The 16,731-nt window shown below is 31.9% G+C and overlaps 4 protein-coding genes and 1 long non-coding RNA gene across 22 annotated transcripts; 3 read left to right on the top strand and 2 right to left on the bottom strand.

Annotated features, from left to right (window-relative positions):
• Positions 1-1,179: 1,179 nt before the first annotated feature.
• Positions 1,180-3,111, bottom strand: Fer2LCH (ferritin 2 light chain). The gene is made up of 4 exons (XM_011645269.3): positions 2,946-3,111; positions 2,237-2,338; positions 1,792-2,069; positions 1,180-1,691 (listed from the first exon to the last, which is right to left on the bottom strand). The coding sequence occupies exons 2-4, from the start codon at positions 2,331-2,333 to the stop codon at positions 1,401-1,403; spliced, it is 666 nt and encodes a 221-aa protein (XP_011643571.1). The 5' UTR covers positions 2,334-2,338; positions 2,946-3,111; the 3' UTR covers positions 1,180-1,400.
• A 157-nt stretch (positions 3,112-3,268) lies between these two features.
• Positions 3,269-7,681, top strand: Fer1HCH (ferritin 1 heavy chain). Its single transcript, XM_089071569.1, has 5 exons — positions 3,269-3,801; positions 6,352-6,470; positions 6,688-6,849; positions 6,988-7,143; positions 7,224-7,681. The coding sequence occupies exons 1-5, from the start codon at positions 3,729-3,731 to the stop codon at positions 7,377-7,379; spliced, it is 666 nt and encodes a 221-aa protein (XP_088927695.1). The 5' UTR covers positions 3,269-3,728; the 3' UTR covers positions 7,380-7,681.
• On the top strand, positions 3,814-4,931 carry LOC105431220 (uncharacterized). Its single transcript, XR_968273.2, has 2 exons — positions 3,814-4,486; positions 4,556-4,931. It is a non-coding gene; the product is annotated as an uncharacterized LOC105431220 (long non-coding RNA).
• Positions 7,682-7,951: 270 nt separating the features above from the next.
• LOC105431217 (uncharacterized) lies at positions 7,952-11,775 on the bottom strand. 16 transcript variants are annotated; one of them, XM_089071537.1, is made up of 10 exons: positions 11,758-11,775; positions 11,143-11,283; positions 10,824-10,894; positions 10,576-10,712; positions 10,307-10,406; positions 10,018-10,073; positions 9,657-9,940; positions 9,293-9,561; positions 9,063-9,182; positions 7,952-8,968 (listed from the first exon to the last, which is right to left on the bottom strand). In XM_089071537.1, exons 2-10 carry the CDS (start codon positions 11,197-11,199, stop codon positions 8,542-8,544), a joined length of 1,521 nt encoding a protein of 506 aa, XP_088927663.1. In that variant the 5' UTR covers positions 11,200-11,283; positions 11,758-11,775; the 3' UTR covers positions 7,952-8,541. The 16 variants fall into 16 exon arrangements, with proteins under 16 accessions (XP_088927663.1, XP_088927665.1, XP_088927666.1 ...); XM_089071539.1 differs by lacking the exon at positions 11,758-11,775 and adding an exon at positions 11,400-11,660 and having other exon boundaries at positions 10,354-10,406; positions 10,559-10,712; XM_089071540.1 differs by lacking the exon at positions 11,758-11,775 and adding an exon at positions 11,400-11,660 and having other exon boundaries at positions 10,657-10,712.
• A 437-nt stretch (positions 11,776-12,212) lies between these two features.
• Positions 12,213-16,409, top strand: lic (dual specificity mitogen-activated protein kinase kinase lic). 3 transcript variants are annotated; one of them, XM_011645258.3, is made up of 7 exons: positions 12,213-12,369; positions 12,664-12,846; positions 13,121-13,286; positions 13,384-13,620; positions 13,823-14,002; positions 14,079-14,296; positions 14,397-16,409. In XM_011645258.3, exons 2-7 carry the CDS (start codon positions 12,782-12,784, stop codon positions 14,539-14,541), a joined length of 1,011 nt encoding a protein of 336 aa, XP_011643560.2. In that variant the 5' UTR covers positions 12,213-12,369; positions 12,664-12,781; the 3' UTR covers positions 14,542-16,409. The 3 variants fall into 3 exon arrangements, with proteins under 3 accessions (XP_011643560.2, XP_011643561.2, XP_011643559.2); XM_011645259.3 differs by having other exon boundaries at positions 12,262-12,529; XM_011645257.3 differs by having other exon boundaries at positions 12,263-12,423.
• Positions 16,410-16,731: the final 322 nt, after the last annotated feature.

The following is a 16,731-nucleotide window of genomic DNA, read 5'->3' as shown; positions in this document are numbered from 1 at the left end:
ATATATTTAATAATTTATACAATTAGAGAGAGCAACATTTTGAGCTGTCTTCAAGGAATAATCCTACATATCGTATAATGACTGAACAAATTTTCTTAATAATTAAGGAAATTTATCAAGTCACCATTTTTATATCTGTAATATTAATAATTGCATTGAACTTGAAAAGAATTGAAAAGAAGCTGTTATGCAAGAAAAAGAGAATATCCAATTACAAATTTAAAAATGTAATAAATAGTAACAAGTAGTAATATCAAATATAGGAATGTAACATGATTGCATTTGATATAAAGTAGAGGGAATAACGTATGGTTTATCTATGCTTCTCTGTTGGATTCCATAAATGTTGATAAAATATAGCGGACAATAACAATAAATAAGATAATATTGCAAATTTGTCTACACTTCGCAAATGTCAACAAAATTTGCATAGAAATAAGTAACGCACACTCCTCTCTTCTCTCTTTTTTAATGGAAAATTAATAATGGGAAACTGTATCGTACAATCGTACAAGAACTCATCATATATAGATAAAAATGTCAATCTTTTATTTCCTCTAATCTAAAATTATATAGATATTATTGATTGGAAATCACTATGTTAAAGAAACGTATATTGAACGCGATACACTATCATACAATCGATAACTGCTGCTCAAATATCAGCACAATTATTTCTATTATATAGTAGACAAAGATTTTTAGCAATATTATATGTATATATATATATATATATGTATATATATGTATATATCATCACGGTTGCTGATAGAAATGTCTTCCTCAATAATTGTGCACACGTGTGCATTAGGTATCTATTTACAATATCTATCGGATCGCTTCCCAATTGCAACGTGTGCTAGAAATACCGATGTTTTAATTCCTTTATATATTTTGATTGAGACATTATAGCTATATACGAATTATATTTGAATTGTATATGAATTATTCTGTTTTTAAATATATATATATATATATAGGAATTGGAAAATATATGTTCGCTGTGCCTGTTCTTTATATTATGAATGATACATGATAAAACTAATCCGTGAAAGAGAGAGAGAGAAAAAAATGCATAGAAAGTAAGGTTCGCTTTGTTACATGCGCGACTAGACATATCAAATTAAATAGTTGTGCAAACAGTTCAGCATTACGAATCGTAAATAATTGCTAAAGAGATGAAGTATATATAGATATCCTTTAATGTTCTATTTATTGCAATATACATGCATAACATGTTATGTCACAAAATATAGGAAATAAATTTCTATATGCGTTTATTTCTTGTATTTTACATATGAAAGATCTTTAACATTAGAAATAAAGACAAAAATAATGGTAGTATAGAAAATTCAAACATAATATATGTATGTATCTTAAATATCTTTGTAAATTACGCTTTACAAAGCGCTCTTGAGGTACTCGTCAAACAGGAATACGGAAAGGGACGCATCACGTTCTTCCAACATATTCTTCAGGTCATTTGAATAACCTGCCAATTGTCTCACACGTTCGGTCAACGATTCCATGAAATGTTCTTCGATATAATGAGCGACAGCTGCATCCTGTTTAGTATGATGCTGTGCTTGAGAGTGAATGCGTAACGCTTCGTCAGCAAGTTGTTTCTCACTGTCGAGTGCTTTAGCAAGACTGCTTAATTCAGTCAATTCCAATATTCTACTATCCTTGACCTATGAACAATGATAACATTGATAACATCGATACAAACACCTTTCCTTCTGAGCGTGACACAAGCTTACAAATAACTGAACAAACAGACGCGATACTCACAAGTTTCTTGGAGCGTGGGAGCTGATTCATGTCCATCTTGCCACCACGCTCTGCGATATATTTGATCAAATCTATCGCTTCTTCCCATGATTTATCTGAAAGTTTGCGATACAATTTCTTAAATCCTTCACGATTGGCTTCGTAGTTTCCAAAATGCGTCGACAAGAGTAGAAATTCGAAACTTGTTTCAATATTAGCGTTTGCGAATGCCTGTAGCTCAGGTTGAAGAGTTTCGATAGCTCCATATTTGGCATTACAGTTTGATACTAATCCACCATCTAAAAGTATCGATAAGAAAAGATTTTTCTTTTGTTGTTGATTGAAAAAACAAAAGTAATATCATCTAAATTTTTACATATACAAAAAATGACAGAGAAAGAAAGAAAATGTAGGATTATAAAAAATAATACTCTTAACTATTTCATGCAAGTAAATATTCACATACTTTTGGGATTGGTGCTGCAGGCACTCTCAATATCGGTGTAACAGTATTCTGCAAAGGCAGTTAGAAAAAGGGCAGACAATACGCCGAAAAACAACATCTTTGCTGAAATTTAATAAATTATCAAGATAAAATACATAAATAGATGTACTCTCTTAGATGTATACGTATACATGTACATCCAAAGGATGTGTTTGTAGTATTTGCTCATGTATGAAAACACGAATGATTACTAAAGTTAAAGAAAATATGTTTCGCTATCGAAAAGACATTGTTACTTGAAATCTATCGATTTGTAAATACGACTTCTTGACGACGAAGCCGCGCGAACAATGTCAAAGTGTTTTGTATCTATGGCATTGTTTCTAAAAGATCAAAGATGAATAAAGTCGTTTAAGGTTGTCCAGGGAAATCTCGATCTCGATAACGGATAATTGATGAAAGAGAAAAGAAGTTATAGAAGTTCGTTAGAAACGAAATCGCATACATCGCTCGCTTATCGCAGCCCGGAGAAGCTAGAGCTGGGCTGGGAGAGGCTACATTGCGCGCCGCGCGATCGTTAATGACGTGTCCTGGACCGCGGATTTCAGATCGCAAATCGTAACAAAGCCGCGAGTTGCCAAGTGCGCAGTAAGTTTGATGACGCGCCGCGCGCCACGCCACAAATGCCGAAAGTAACCTCCTTAAAAAGTATAATCTCTTATCTACGTACGTGTAGAAGGGAATTATCGCAGTACAGGCTCGGACGATCTCTCAAATCACTTTTTCGTCGTCGTGAACGGTGCGGAACGTTCGATGGGAAGCAACGTGAATACTCTCGCTTCGACGTTCTCCCAATAATGAACGTTGCCCACCGCCGAGAGACAAGTTTTCACGCAGTCATAGTCAGCTGACGGGGGGCGGCGTAGCGCATGCGTCCCGCGCTACCGCCGGCCGTGGGGGGGGAATGATGTGGCGAGTGGGGAATGGTGAGGTGGCGAGTGGGGAATGGTGAGGTGGCGAGCGGGGAGGACGGTACAAACGGATTTTAACGCCCTCGCTGCCCATCGCGCCATCCAGAGCGACAGCCCATTGCAATCCCATTGCTTCTCGTCTCGGCCGTATCTCGTTCGTCATTGTTCGCTTCCTCGCGTGAACCCCGCCTGCGATTAAAGTGCGAATGTCGCGCGTTCGTCGTGGACGATTGTCATTAGGTGATCGATGACCGTAAGACGCGTCTAGTCTCGCCACCGCCGTCGCCGCGCTCTTTTATCTGGACGAAGGCAGCCTTCTATACCAGTGCGTATAAAGGTTGCTTCTGAACGAGGCGAACGATCCACGCCGTGCCACGCCATTCCACGTTACGCCACGCCACGCCAGGTCAGGTCAGGTCAGGTCAGGCCGCGGCATCCGATTGCTGGACATTTGTCTCTTTGACGAGATCTCATAACCTGTTTGCGCCTTCACGACTACTCGCGCTCTCTCCATATCTTTCTGTCCCCGTATCGCGATCACGATGACGAGGCTGCTCCGTGTCTTGTTCGTCGCCTTGCTCTGCATCGCCGGCACCTTTGGAGATGGGCTCAAATGTAAGTTCATAATCGATGTGCGTCGTTTATCCCCCCTCCTTCCCCCTTTCCTTCCCCCTGTTGCGCCACCTTGATTTGCTGATGACACGCGGCACTGCGTAGCGCGCAGCGTTGGACGCGAACGCGGGGCATCATATTTCAGGACATTGACATCTTCAATGTCGCTGTGTGTGTGTGTGTATATATATATATATATATATATATATATATATATATATATATCTTTTTGTCCCGTTCTCCCGATATCCGATATAAAAAGAGAGAACGATATCTCCTATAAGTCAAATTTCAAATTGGGGCACAAATTCGCGATGAGTCAGAAATCTTCTAGATGTTCTGTAATTACATCGAGTCGCACGGATTCCGCGCGCGCCCCGTGGGAAATGGAGTGACTCCGCATAAAGTAGGATGTAAACGCAATAGTTTGTTTTGATTGAGCAATCAGACCTTTGAATGTCGTCTGAGCTTCTTCAATTTCGATTGGTCGGTTCGAATATCCATGCGCAATTAGGCTAATTCTGTTTGTTGAATCAGTACGTTGTCCATTACTACCTTCGTTTATTTCTATATGATAACTTGTATTTGTGTATATAAAAAAAACAATAATATTAGATCGTCAAAATGTTCCATCACGAAAACATCGTGTTTATCACGTGAAACTTGTTCCAATAATGTGATCGATAATGTACAGACGTTTTCGATGTATGAAATATTGCTTTTATTTTAAGCCGTTTAACAAAAACTTTATTTTTAGGTATGCCAAGCTACGTAAAACATTGACATCGCAATTTTTACTTTCTCAAATGCATATTATTATGTCATCTTTCCTTGTTAGAGACAAAATATGATGGTTATTGTCCCAAGAATATCTTTCTGATATTTTCATTATTTGTATTGAGCTTTGTTAAAATGGAATGAAGGAAATGATGAAATTATCATCTATGACGCATATATTTAAACGAATCGTATATTAGATTGCACATACAATCAAAATTTCTTCGTTATATATGTATGAATCATATACGATTGCAATAGCTGATACTGCTGTTAAAGCATCTTTGCAACAAATTACAACAAATTAGATTCAAAATAGGTACAAATGTATCGATAATAAATTATGTCTATTTTTATCAATGTTTATTAATTATAATTTTGATTTAATTTATTCTGTATCTTTTTCTAATTCTTAACACTAAAAAAGTAAATTAAACTGAGTTTAAAATTAATCTATATTAGTAGAAATGATCATTAATAGTCATAGTTATTCTTTCCAAAAGTTAACAACAAGCTAATGCGTTTCATCTTTATGACATATATGCGTACATCAAGATAATATTTCCAGTATTTTCTCTATAATCCTATCTATCATTTTTATGTATGGATGGCATCATTTTATCAAACCCTATTTTTATGACCTGATACAGTATTATCGCTTTACATAGTACAAATGTGAATAATAACTAGAGTCGTTAGAGGAAATCAGTTTAGAGAAATTGAGTCAACAATTATCAGCGATGATGAGAATGTACAGTCACTCGAATACGCAGTTTCCATAGCTTTGTTCTCTCGTCTATATCTATATTTATGTATACCTTACACATGAACAGAGATTTGAAATATCACATTCAGCTTAATGCGCGATTCGAAACGGAAAATAACAAAACGGGCCATTTAAATAAAATATATTTCTGCTTCATGTTGTCTGCATAAGGAAAATTAATAAAATATATTTTTATCATGTTAATTCTTTCAAGATTCTATTTCTAGAAAAGACGTCTCTTTTACTTGTAGTCACGTAAAAGATTAGTTGTATCAAATATAATTAATGCTTATCGCACGTACTTACTCGTATATCTTGTCTACAGTAAATTAATTCTCTTTGTCATTGGCCATCTTGTTTTGACCAAAGATAGGTTTCAGTGATAAGTTGAATGATATATACATACCAATATACATACCAATTCCAAAGTCCTTTCCATTTGTATGACTCATTCCATACATCTATTTCTATGTCCATGAGTGATACAAGCCCAATTTGATAAATGATGATTATTCTGATCCACTCATGTATTCTACCAAACAGATTTAATATACATTGTAACAAAGTATTACGTTCTATTCAATAATTAATTTATATAATTTATGCATTAAGAATAATTTACAAAATAATGTTATGTATTTTTTTCAATGTGTTGCTGCAAATAAAAAGTAGAATGATTCAAGTAAGCAGAATCTTATACTCGTTCTATAATGAGATTATTCTTAATGTCGAATAATTTTATCTATAAAGATGCTATACAGATGCTATCAATACTACGAGCGATCAGACACGCATTGATAAAATATTGATCTTTTTTGATAACATATTGATAAAATAATACATGTTCCTGTTATCTATTTAAGAAATGGGTTATTACACAATACGGTGGAAATTTTATCATAGATAGTAATTGTAATAATAAATTAAATATATATGGTTGTTCTCTATGCAATAATACATGCAATAATATATTAACTACTAAATTAATTATTTTATCTCACATCTTTCAGGTACGCTTAAACCTGCTGACATCCCAACATCATGGATAGACATGGCCGATCCTTGCATAAAACTTATGGAGGCTCAAGTAAAGACCGAGATGGAAGCTGCCATGAAATATCTTGCGATGGTATGATAGATTCTAACTCGTTTGCATATATATCTTTTTATCCAATATGTAATCTGTATCTTACACACACACACACACACACACACACACACACACACACACACACACACACACACACACACACACACACACACATATATATATATATATATGTTTGTCAAATGAATGTGTGAATAGATAGATGACATTTTCTTATCAAAATTTTTCATTTTATTAGGGCGCTCACTTTGCACGTGATGTCATAAATCGCCCAGGCTTTAGCAAGTTCTTTTTCGAAAGCGCGAGCGAAGAGAGAGAGCATGCGATAAAGATCATCGAATATTTGCTAATGCGCGGACAACTTACAAATGACGTTAGCAAACTTCTCAAATATCCTTTGGTAAGTATTTCACTTTTTACTCAAGCTACACAAACGAATTGGAATAGCGAATGAAGATTTTTTTTTTATGAAGACACAAATTTAAAAAGGAAAAAAGGATGTAAATAATAGTAATGCATTTTTTCTTATGTCGTACAGACTAGCAACAATACAAATCCAATACGCCAAGAATGGAACAATGGAGAAGAAGCTCTCACTGATGCTTTAAAATTGGAGACGCAAGTTACGCGCAGCATTCGTGATATAATCATTGTCTGTGAAACTCCAAAAACATCTTCTTTCAACGATTACCACGTAAGTATTGCTTGAAAATAATGATTTATACTATATTTTACCAAATGCTATATTTACTATCATGTCACAATATTTTGCAGTTGGTGGACTACCTCACTACTGATTTCTTGGAAGAACAATATAAAGGTCAGCGCGACCTCGCCGGCAAAATCTCAACATTGGGCAAAATGATGCAAACACATGGACCTTTGGGAGAATTCTTATTCGATAAGAAATTGTTGAATGGTGAAGTTTAAATATTTCGACGTTAAATTGTCGAAATGTCGAAATTCAATTCGAGATATTCTTTTCTATAAATACATGTTTATATAAGATTATAATGGCCATATTTAGGATGTATTGTATTTGCGAATCACAAGTATACATTTGTTTGTATTTTCCTGTAGATTATGAAAAATAATAACAGTTTTTGTTCCGATATATTTCTAAATGTGGCCTATACTACGATAGAAGTATGTGGAGTATAATGTTTACAATGTTTGTTAATCTGTAATATAAATATATTATCCTTGATAAATAAATAAATGAATAAATATTATTTTGAGATTCTGCATTATTTGACGATAATTTTATTTTATTTACCGCGCTATATATCAGATTTTTTACATTCAACTGAAAATGTTCAAATGAAATTGATTTATAACGAATGTAATTGGAAACATATACAATATAGCTAGCGAAGAGATCAAGGAAAAATAAATAAAAACTATTTTCTATATTTTCTATATTTTTTTTTTATTTGCTTAATTGCTGATACAAAAGTGCAAAGTACGAGTTACTTTATATAAAAATATTATCTAATACTATCTAATTCTCAAGAACGTCATATATTTTCATGTGTGCATACGTTGTGCATATGATAACCTCACAGTCAAGCATTACAGATATTTGTACATACAAAAGTAAAAAGAACGGAACATTCTTAAACCTTCTTATTCCTTTCTTAAAATATTCGTCATATCATAAAATCAAGATTTGTAATGTGCATGTTATATCATCTAATTTTTTCAGTTTTTCATTGGAGAGAATCGATTAATGAATATGATAAAGAATTGTTCTAAAATTATTCAGTTAAGATAAATACATCTTTATAATGTATTAAATATTTATCTTTTTTACGTATGTACTTTCTACAGAGTGGTTTACTTAAATCGAATACCTTGAATATTTCATTTATTTTTGATGATACAAAAAAAATGTTTCAAATGAAAATGAAAATGGGAAAAATTTCGAGGAAGACCCATATTTTAAAAATAACGTGATCAAAATACGTTCCTCTCGAAACCGTTTTATTTTCATCTGTTTTCATATCATCAAAAAGAAATATTCAAAGTGTTTGATTTAAGTGGACCCTATATACTTGTCAAACATAATCATGCTCTTTATAAATTATTGAAACTATTTGAGAGTGAGTATAATTTGTTTAGGCACAGTAAGGTTCAAAAATGTCTTCTGAAAATTTGATTCTACAAAAATCTGGTTTTTATAATTTTCGTAATCTGTCCAACATAACTCTATTTCTATATTACTTGTATCTTCATTCGATAAATAATTCAGAACGCCTGATGGTAGATATACCGAAAATATTTCGCAATACCGCACCAAACTATAAGAATTTGGATCATCTATCACGATAGTAGAATTGCCAGAAATTAAAATTAGCATCAATAGATGAAAAAAATTTACTTCATTTTTATCTTTAAGAATGATAACGCCTTTTGGAATACGATTTTCGATTATTTCTAAACTGTCATTTTGAGAATTTAGTGATTCTTTATAAAGGTACGTTTCGTGTATCATATTTATTATTGATGATTTGATTTCACTAAAATGAAAAAAAAAAAAAACACATTGTTTAAAAATTATTCAAAAAAGATAAGATATAAAGATGTAGAAAATTTTAATAATTTTAACTTAACGAATTTAATCGTAGTTCATCTATTATTTTATGTAAAATAGTCTGTCTGGTATCAAATGTCATAACTGCCCAAGTTCTGAATCCTCGGATAGCTGAATCTAAACACATCTTAATATCTTCGCTACGATAGATAAATCGATTACAAATTTAATATATAAATTTTATTGAGACTTGTCAAACTCAAAATTAAGGAAGAAAATTAAGATTAAAAAAAAATGAGCACATTTGTACCTTGTTGCATTTGCCCACATTCTGTTATTACATTCCCAATAAGTATTATTCACGGGTTTATGCCATGTGCCATCATAAAACAGATTAAAAATTTCTATTTCTTTATCAGAAATATGTAAGAAATTCTCTCTATATGCAAATATATTCGATTGTATTGGAGTATTGTTAAAATTTGATGTCAATATTGTTCGGTTTACTATTTTTAGATAAGGTAAAAACATAATACCACCAAAAAAATTCAGATGCGTATTTATGAATACAATATTTCTCTGAAATTAAAGCAGAAATTATTTTAATATTTCTATGATACTTAATATATAATATTGCTAATATCGTATCATTTAAATTTAAATAGTATACAAACATTTAATTCTGTTGCTAGCTTTTTTGCACATGCTATATTTTCTGACCATATAGAAGTTACATTTATATTACATGATGTATGGGATGATAAGTGTTCAAATGATCGAAATATCTGAATGGAGAAGTCTTTCAAACGAAAATGTTTTTTCATAAGCATTTCAAATTTATGCTTAATTGATATCTGAACCCAAATTTTATTTACATGAGAATGTTCTATTATCTTTAAGTAGCTAATAACTGCATGCAAATCAGAATCCTCTAGTAATATCATCTCGTTGGTCTGAACTAGATTAATTTAAAAAATGTGTATTATAAGGAAATTTTTTTGTTATACATTACGATGATAGATATGTTATTCTTACTTGAAAGTTCTTTTTTCCATTTTTTGTACCACATTTCATGAATTGTTGAATCTTTGCTAAAATATAAAATATATGTATAAAATTGTTTTATATATATATATATATATATATATATGTGTAATATAAAATAGTTTTTATAATATAAAATATATATAAAATAAAATATATATATATAATATAAAATATATATAAAATAAAATATATATAATATAAAATATATATAAAATGTTAATTTTGATGTGAAGAATACAAGTTAAAATATTGAACATATATTTAAAGAAACAGTTACATGATGGAATTTTCCAAAAATAATTGCACTTCGTGCTCCTTACATACACTGAATATCGTAAGCAATATCGACAAGATAATTTCTGTTTTGTTGTATTCATCTAGAAAATAAAATAAAAATTCTAGATGAGTTTCTCAAGTACAAGTTATGCTTTTATACACAATTATTATTTGCAAGTAAAATAAAATACAATATAAGTAAAATAAAGATGTGATTAAGAAATAAAGTTAACATGTTTGCAAGTATGCTTACAAAGATATCATACATACTAAAATCATTATTGAACATAAACTTTATATAAAAGTGTAGCAAGCAGTCATAAATACTCTCAACTATGTCTACGTGCTTACAAGCAGATTGGAAAAGAAACATATTTTGATAGATCATACATGTAGTGTCAAGCAATCTGCAAGTACAGAAAAAGATATAAAAAAATAATAAAGATAGGAATAATCATCATATTCTTACTGTATTATTTTTTCATAATATATATTCGTTATATTAAACATTTATTTACCTTTTTGGAAAATCATTAACATCTGTATAATTTATTTCTTTGGCTAAAGCAAATATTTCTTCTAATGCTTTCTGAAAATACATATAGAAACATTATTTTGCATGCTACTGAGAATGTAGATAGACAAGAAGCTTTTTGTTTGCAATATTAATATCTATATAAAAATCTTGTAATTTGTTAATGATATATCTTTATCCTTACATATATTCACTCACTCACTCACTCACTCACTCACTCACTCACTCACTCTCTCTCATTCTCTCTCTCTCTCTCTCTCTCTCTCTCTCTCTCTCTCTCATATCACAAACAGCATACTTACCTCTTTCTCATTATTATATTCTAAATTGATATATTTGTCTATAATTTTCTCATACATGATTATTAATGAAATTTGGAGAATGTTCCTTAAGATGTTACAGGAGCATATATATCCAGAAGCAAACAGATGTTATTCTTTTATCTTGATAAAAATAAACAAACATGACTGTGAGAAATACTTGTTTCAATTTAGCAATCGTTGTAATATAAGATATTTAATATTATGAAAGTAATATCATGATGTAAACTTATATGTACTGTAGAATTTAATTAAGCGGTCTAATTGCTGATTTTATATATGTACAATATATAAAATACAGAAAATAAAATACACTTTCAGAAATAACCCTAGTATTCTTTTTGTTATCCTATCTCGCCAGACACTCGTTGTTTACTCGCAAAGTAAAATACATTGATTAAAAAATAAAAATGTCTTTGTTATATTACTTAGTTTTAGGATTATCACTGACTGTTATATGATTAAATGATTTGAAATTCAAGACGACTGCCCTACCAAATGCTACCCCGAAAAATTCCCTAAAGTATCGTTGTAATGTATCGAGCGCGGAAAAAAGTTGATAGAAACTTGAGAGTGCGCATGCTCATTTTAACTTACTATTGCAATTTTCGCAAACGTGTTACTTTATGGCTCAATAGAGCACAATTGCAAAACTTTCTTTCACACAATCGCTTCAAGTAGGTGCAATTTGGAGTTTGTTAGGCTTCATTTACAATGCGTCATGAGTCAGTGTCGTGGGCCGTAAGAATGAGCCAATTATAATCAAGTATTCTCTCCACATTCTGTGACCCACGACACCGACACACGACGCATTGTAGAACAGGCCTAAAAGATTTTTGTTCTCGTTGCTCTTGCACTCCCTAGAATTTCCGATACTTAAGAGAGAACAGATATGTCCGCGGGCGATGAAGGAAGAAAGAACGAGAAATATAAAAGATGCAAAAAGTACAATTAACGTGAACAGACTTCGTAACTTCCGAAGCCTGTTCTTTTTGGCTGAACTGGCTGTACTAGTTCACAGTTTATCTTTCTTTCTTACACTGGAAGAAGAAAGATAAACTCTAGAACTAGTGCAGCCAGTTCAGCTAAAAAGAACAGACCCCATATATGGGCAACGGAATGCGAGACTCGATAAGACTCGAGACGGGGAAACGGAGACTCGGAGGATTTTTCACGTGATAATTTTGTCGGTCTAATGGTTTTTATTCAGTACGTGACATTGGTAAATTCGTCGAATAGATTCGCGAGAGCGAGGAGTGCTATGTATACTATTTTGAAGCGCACACATACGTGCGAGCGTTGGTGCGCGGGCACGCGAGCGCACGACGCACAGCAAGATCCTCTGCCTCTGCCGGCCTCCGTTTACGAAGTAACCTAACGCCTAGATCTTAAACATTCGTCCATCCGTCCGTCCGTTCGTCCGCCCGCCCGCCCGCTCGCCTGCCCGCCCGCTCTTTCCGAGGCATCTGTCCTAGAATTCAGCGTGTCCTCTCGCTTTTCCAGATTGCATGTGCACTGCGTCCCTCGACATCACCGGCCATGAATTCCCATTGACTTCCATCGAATACTGTCGAACTTGCACGGGTGGCTTTATTATTTTTCATCGATCATAGTTCGTGTTATGGCTCTACGTCGTGGAAAACGCAACCTAAAACTGCAGGTCTCCGAAGAAACGCCTGCACCAGTGTATGTAAAGCAGTGATTGTATATCTGTCAAAGTGTTATAATTAGTGTTGTGTTGTACTTTATATTATATTTCATTATTTGGATTTCTTATGATATTTGTTTGTAAAAATTAACCGAGAAAGAATCTCAAGTAACATTCAAAAGCTTAAAGTTTTAAGTAAGAACTGAGATATCTTGGAAAAAGAATCATACTTTACATACTATGTATATATATCTGTATATACACGCAATGGTAGGATGCATCTTCAAATATATGTGAATATTTTTGCTTTAGGACACCACCAAGAAATTTAGATAAACGGACTACCATTACTATAGATGAAAAGACATTTGTCGTAGAAGCTGATGATTTAGAAACACTTTGTATACTTGGTCGTGGAGCATATGGAATTGTTGACAAAATGCGACATAAACAGAGTGGTACAATAATGGCTGTTAAGGTATTGTCATCAAAGTGAGCTAAAAGTCTTTGTACATTATGCTATGGCAATACCATGGAACATATCTGATTAAAAAACACATAATTGATATTTATAGAGGATAACTGCAACTGTTAATACACAAGAGCAAAAGAGGCTGCTCATGGATTTAGATATTTCCATGCGTAGTTCAGCATGTCCTTATACAGTACAATTTTATGGAGCTTTATTTAGGGAAGGAGATGTATGGATATGTATGGAAGTGATGGACATGAGTCTTGATAAATTTTATACAAAAGTTTATAAACATGGTCGTGCCATTCCTGAAGATATCTTAGGAAAAGTGGCTTTTGCAGTATGTATCTACATATAAATATACACACACACACACACACACACACATATATATATATATATATAAATTAATTTTAAATACATGATAATGTTACTTATAAATAATAATTTCTCTTCTGTTCATTTTTCGCGTAACTTTAAAAATCTTTTTTTTTTCATGAATTCTTCAAAAAATGTCTACATGATCGCATTTATATTTGCAGGTAGTAAGTGCATTACATTATCTTTATTCACAATTACGAGTAATTCACAGGGATGTAAAACCTAGTAATATTTTAATTAATCGGAAAGGCGAGGTAAAAATTTGTGACTTTGGTATATCGGGTTACCTCGTGGATTCGGTTGCCAAAACTATCGACGCTGGATGCAAACCGTACATGGCTGTACGTAACTGTAGTGTTTTGCCTTTAGACATTTCATTAATATCAATACATTCTCCACCATTATTTTTTTTTGTAGCCAGAAAGGATAGACCCAACAGGTAACCCGTCGCAATACGATATCAGATCTGATGTCTGGTCATTGGGAATTTCTCTTGTTGAATTGGCAACTGGTAAATTTCCGTACGAGTCCTGGGGTACACCTTTCGAACAATTAAAACAGGTGGTGAAGGACGAAGCTCCAAAATTGCCTGCAGATAAATTTTCTCCTTCGTTTGAAGAATTTATTAATAAGTGGTAAATAGTGATACAAGATTATTTTTTACAAATAAATAAAATTAATTAAAAATAATAGAAGAACTTTTTGTCGATTACATAATTGGTTCCTTGTTTTCAGTCTGATAAAGAACTACACTGCCCGTCCAAATTACAGTCAATTGTTGGAATTGGACTTTACCAGAGAACATGCAGAAAAAGACACGAACGTGGCGGAATTTGTCGGAGATATTCTAGACTTGCCGGAAAATGAACAACCGGTATAGTGCATACATCTTGACATAGCTTGCAATATAATTTGACTTGCAACTTGTATTTTTGCAAGACAGTCACTCGATGGCATTATCATATGTAATTTATATTATTGGATCGCTGATTATTTTGCGAATTATTTGATCACTGTGTCCAGATCAGTTGGTACGTGAATGAGTATGCTTTTATTCATCATTATCTTCATTCATTTTTATTAATCGCATCTGATATAATTGTAACATTTATAAGTTTGGCCTGAAAATAATTGTTTCTATTCCAATTTTAACTTGTCACATTGAAGCAAATATGTATACCGATGTATCTCTACATGATATAGTAGGACTGAGTTCAAAAACCTCAAACGTATCATTTTAATTATTAATTGAATAAGGATAAAATGATACATGGGTACATTCGGGTATTATTTCTGAACATAGCCTAGTATAAATTAACACTCATGTGGAATTGTAGTAATAATAAATGAAAAAAATCTTAATAATAATATCTCGTTGCATGAGATATATACGCATCTTTAGAGAAATAAAATAGGAGACCAATTTATTGTAACATTAAAGATTGTATATAGTAATCGAACGTGCATAAAAAGAAATCAAAATTCTATTTGTTTAAAAAACAACTTCATTTATTAGCGATCAGTAATAAGGAAGGTATATTTTATTGACAATGGAATTGAATATTTTTTGTGACACAATATGTGCATGTATATGCACGCGATATATATATATATATATATATAAATAATATATATAGAGTGAAAATCTTGTAGAAAATCTTGATGTTTTCCTTTTCTATATATAATCTAGAATTATAATGTAATAAAAATTAATCTCGAATAAATGGTTATTTAAACAGTGTGACAAGTTCAATTGATTGAAACTTGATTTTTGATCTATTGATGATCAAGTTTATAATTTCACAAAAATTAAATTCTGCACGTATGTGCTTGAAGTAACTTTTTTTGTGGATCGTAGATTTTTACTACTGACAAAAGATTTTGAGGACCATAATCTACGACTGCTATTGAATATATATATATATATATATATATATATATATATATATATATATATATATATATAAATAAATATTATATACATAATGAATTATAAATTTTCACCATTGTATATAATATTATATAATATTGTATATTGGAGCACAGCCTTTATATATCATATAAGCAAGATTGGAATGTGCTGATTAGTTATTTGTAAGAAATTAAATTAAGAGTTAGCGAGCTATATAAACCATGAGCAACTTTTGAATAATAAGATATTGGAAATATAAACAATTAATGGAGAGGAGCTGTCAGGGTCACGGTCAGAGAATTTTTAGAATCTTGAGATTTTTAATTCAAAAATCACCTGAAAAACTTGAGTACTTTATAAGAGATGCAAATTGCTACAAGTCTAATTATATCGTAGTCTAATCAAATATGGGTACTCAGTAATGAAATGCGGAGTTCAGGCAAATTATGTGGTTAATGCTCCCAATCAAACACAGAGATATAGATGTAATTCACAAACGAGTTATAAATAGTTATATATATATATATATATATATATATATATATATATATATATATATATATATATATATATAGGATACTTGCTATTTTTATATTCGTTCCTGTCTTTTCATTTATTAATATGGCGAATGATCATGTGACTAAACAGCTCAAAAGTTTTAACACGAGGTATTCATATATATATTTGGTTTTTAATTTTTACTCCGAATTTTCTAACATTTAATAGTTTTTCCTGTTTCTAATATTTTCTCCATTATACACAAATTTTATACTGATGGTTATATCATCATTTGTTCTTGTGTAGCATTCGATAAAGAATAAAGAAATGATAAATTATCGATTTGTACTATTAGAAAGCACCCCTTTGTAACTAACGCGACAGTTTATTTTGTTTTGTCACTAACATTTTAGCAGGCAAGAGCAACTTCTTTGATAATAAAGACGAACAAATCACGTTGCACTGCTTCATGAAACATACTATAGCTCGCGATTTGTTCCAGTCAAATGAGATCTCTCACTAGGACTGATTTTTCTAACATCGTTCTAATAACTAATTTCATTAACAATTATATTTTCATCTCTTTTTTTTCAGAACTTATCTGAAGATGAAGATATAGTTACCAATCAGATTAAAATTACGTTGAAACAATCGACCCCT

This window comes from Pogonomyrmex barbatus, unplaced genomic scaffold (genome assembly GCF_055798465.1).
Source record: "Pogonomyrmex barbatus isolate J1 unplaced genomic scaffold, ASM5579846v1 scaffold12, whole genome shotgun sequence".
NCBI classification, from domain to species: Eukaryota; Metazoa; Arthropoda; class Insecta; order Hymenoptera; family Formicidae; genus Pogonomyrmex; species Pogonomyrmex barbatus.
The sequence above is the reverse complement of the archived record's forward strand: the minus strand, read 5'-3'. Positions and strand labels throughout refer to the sequence as shown.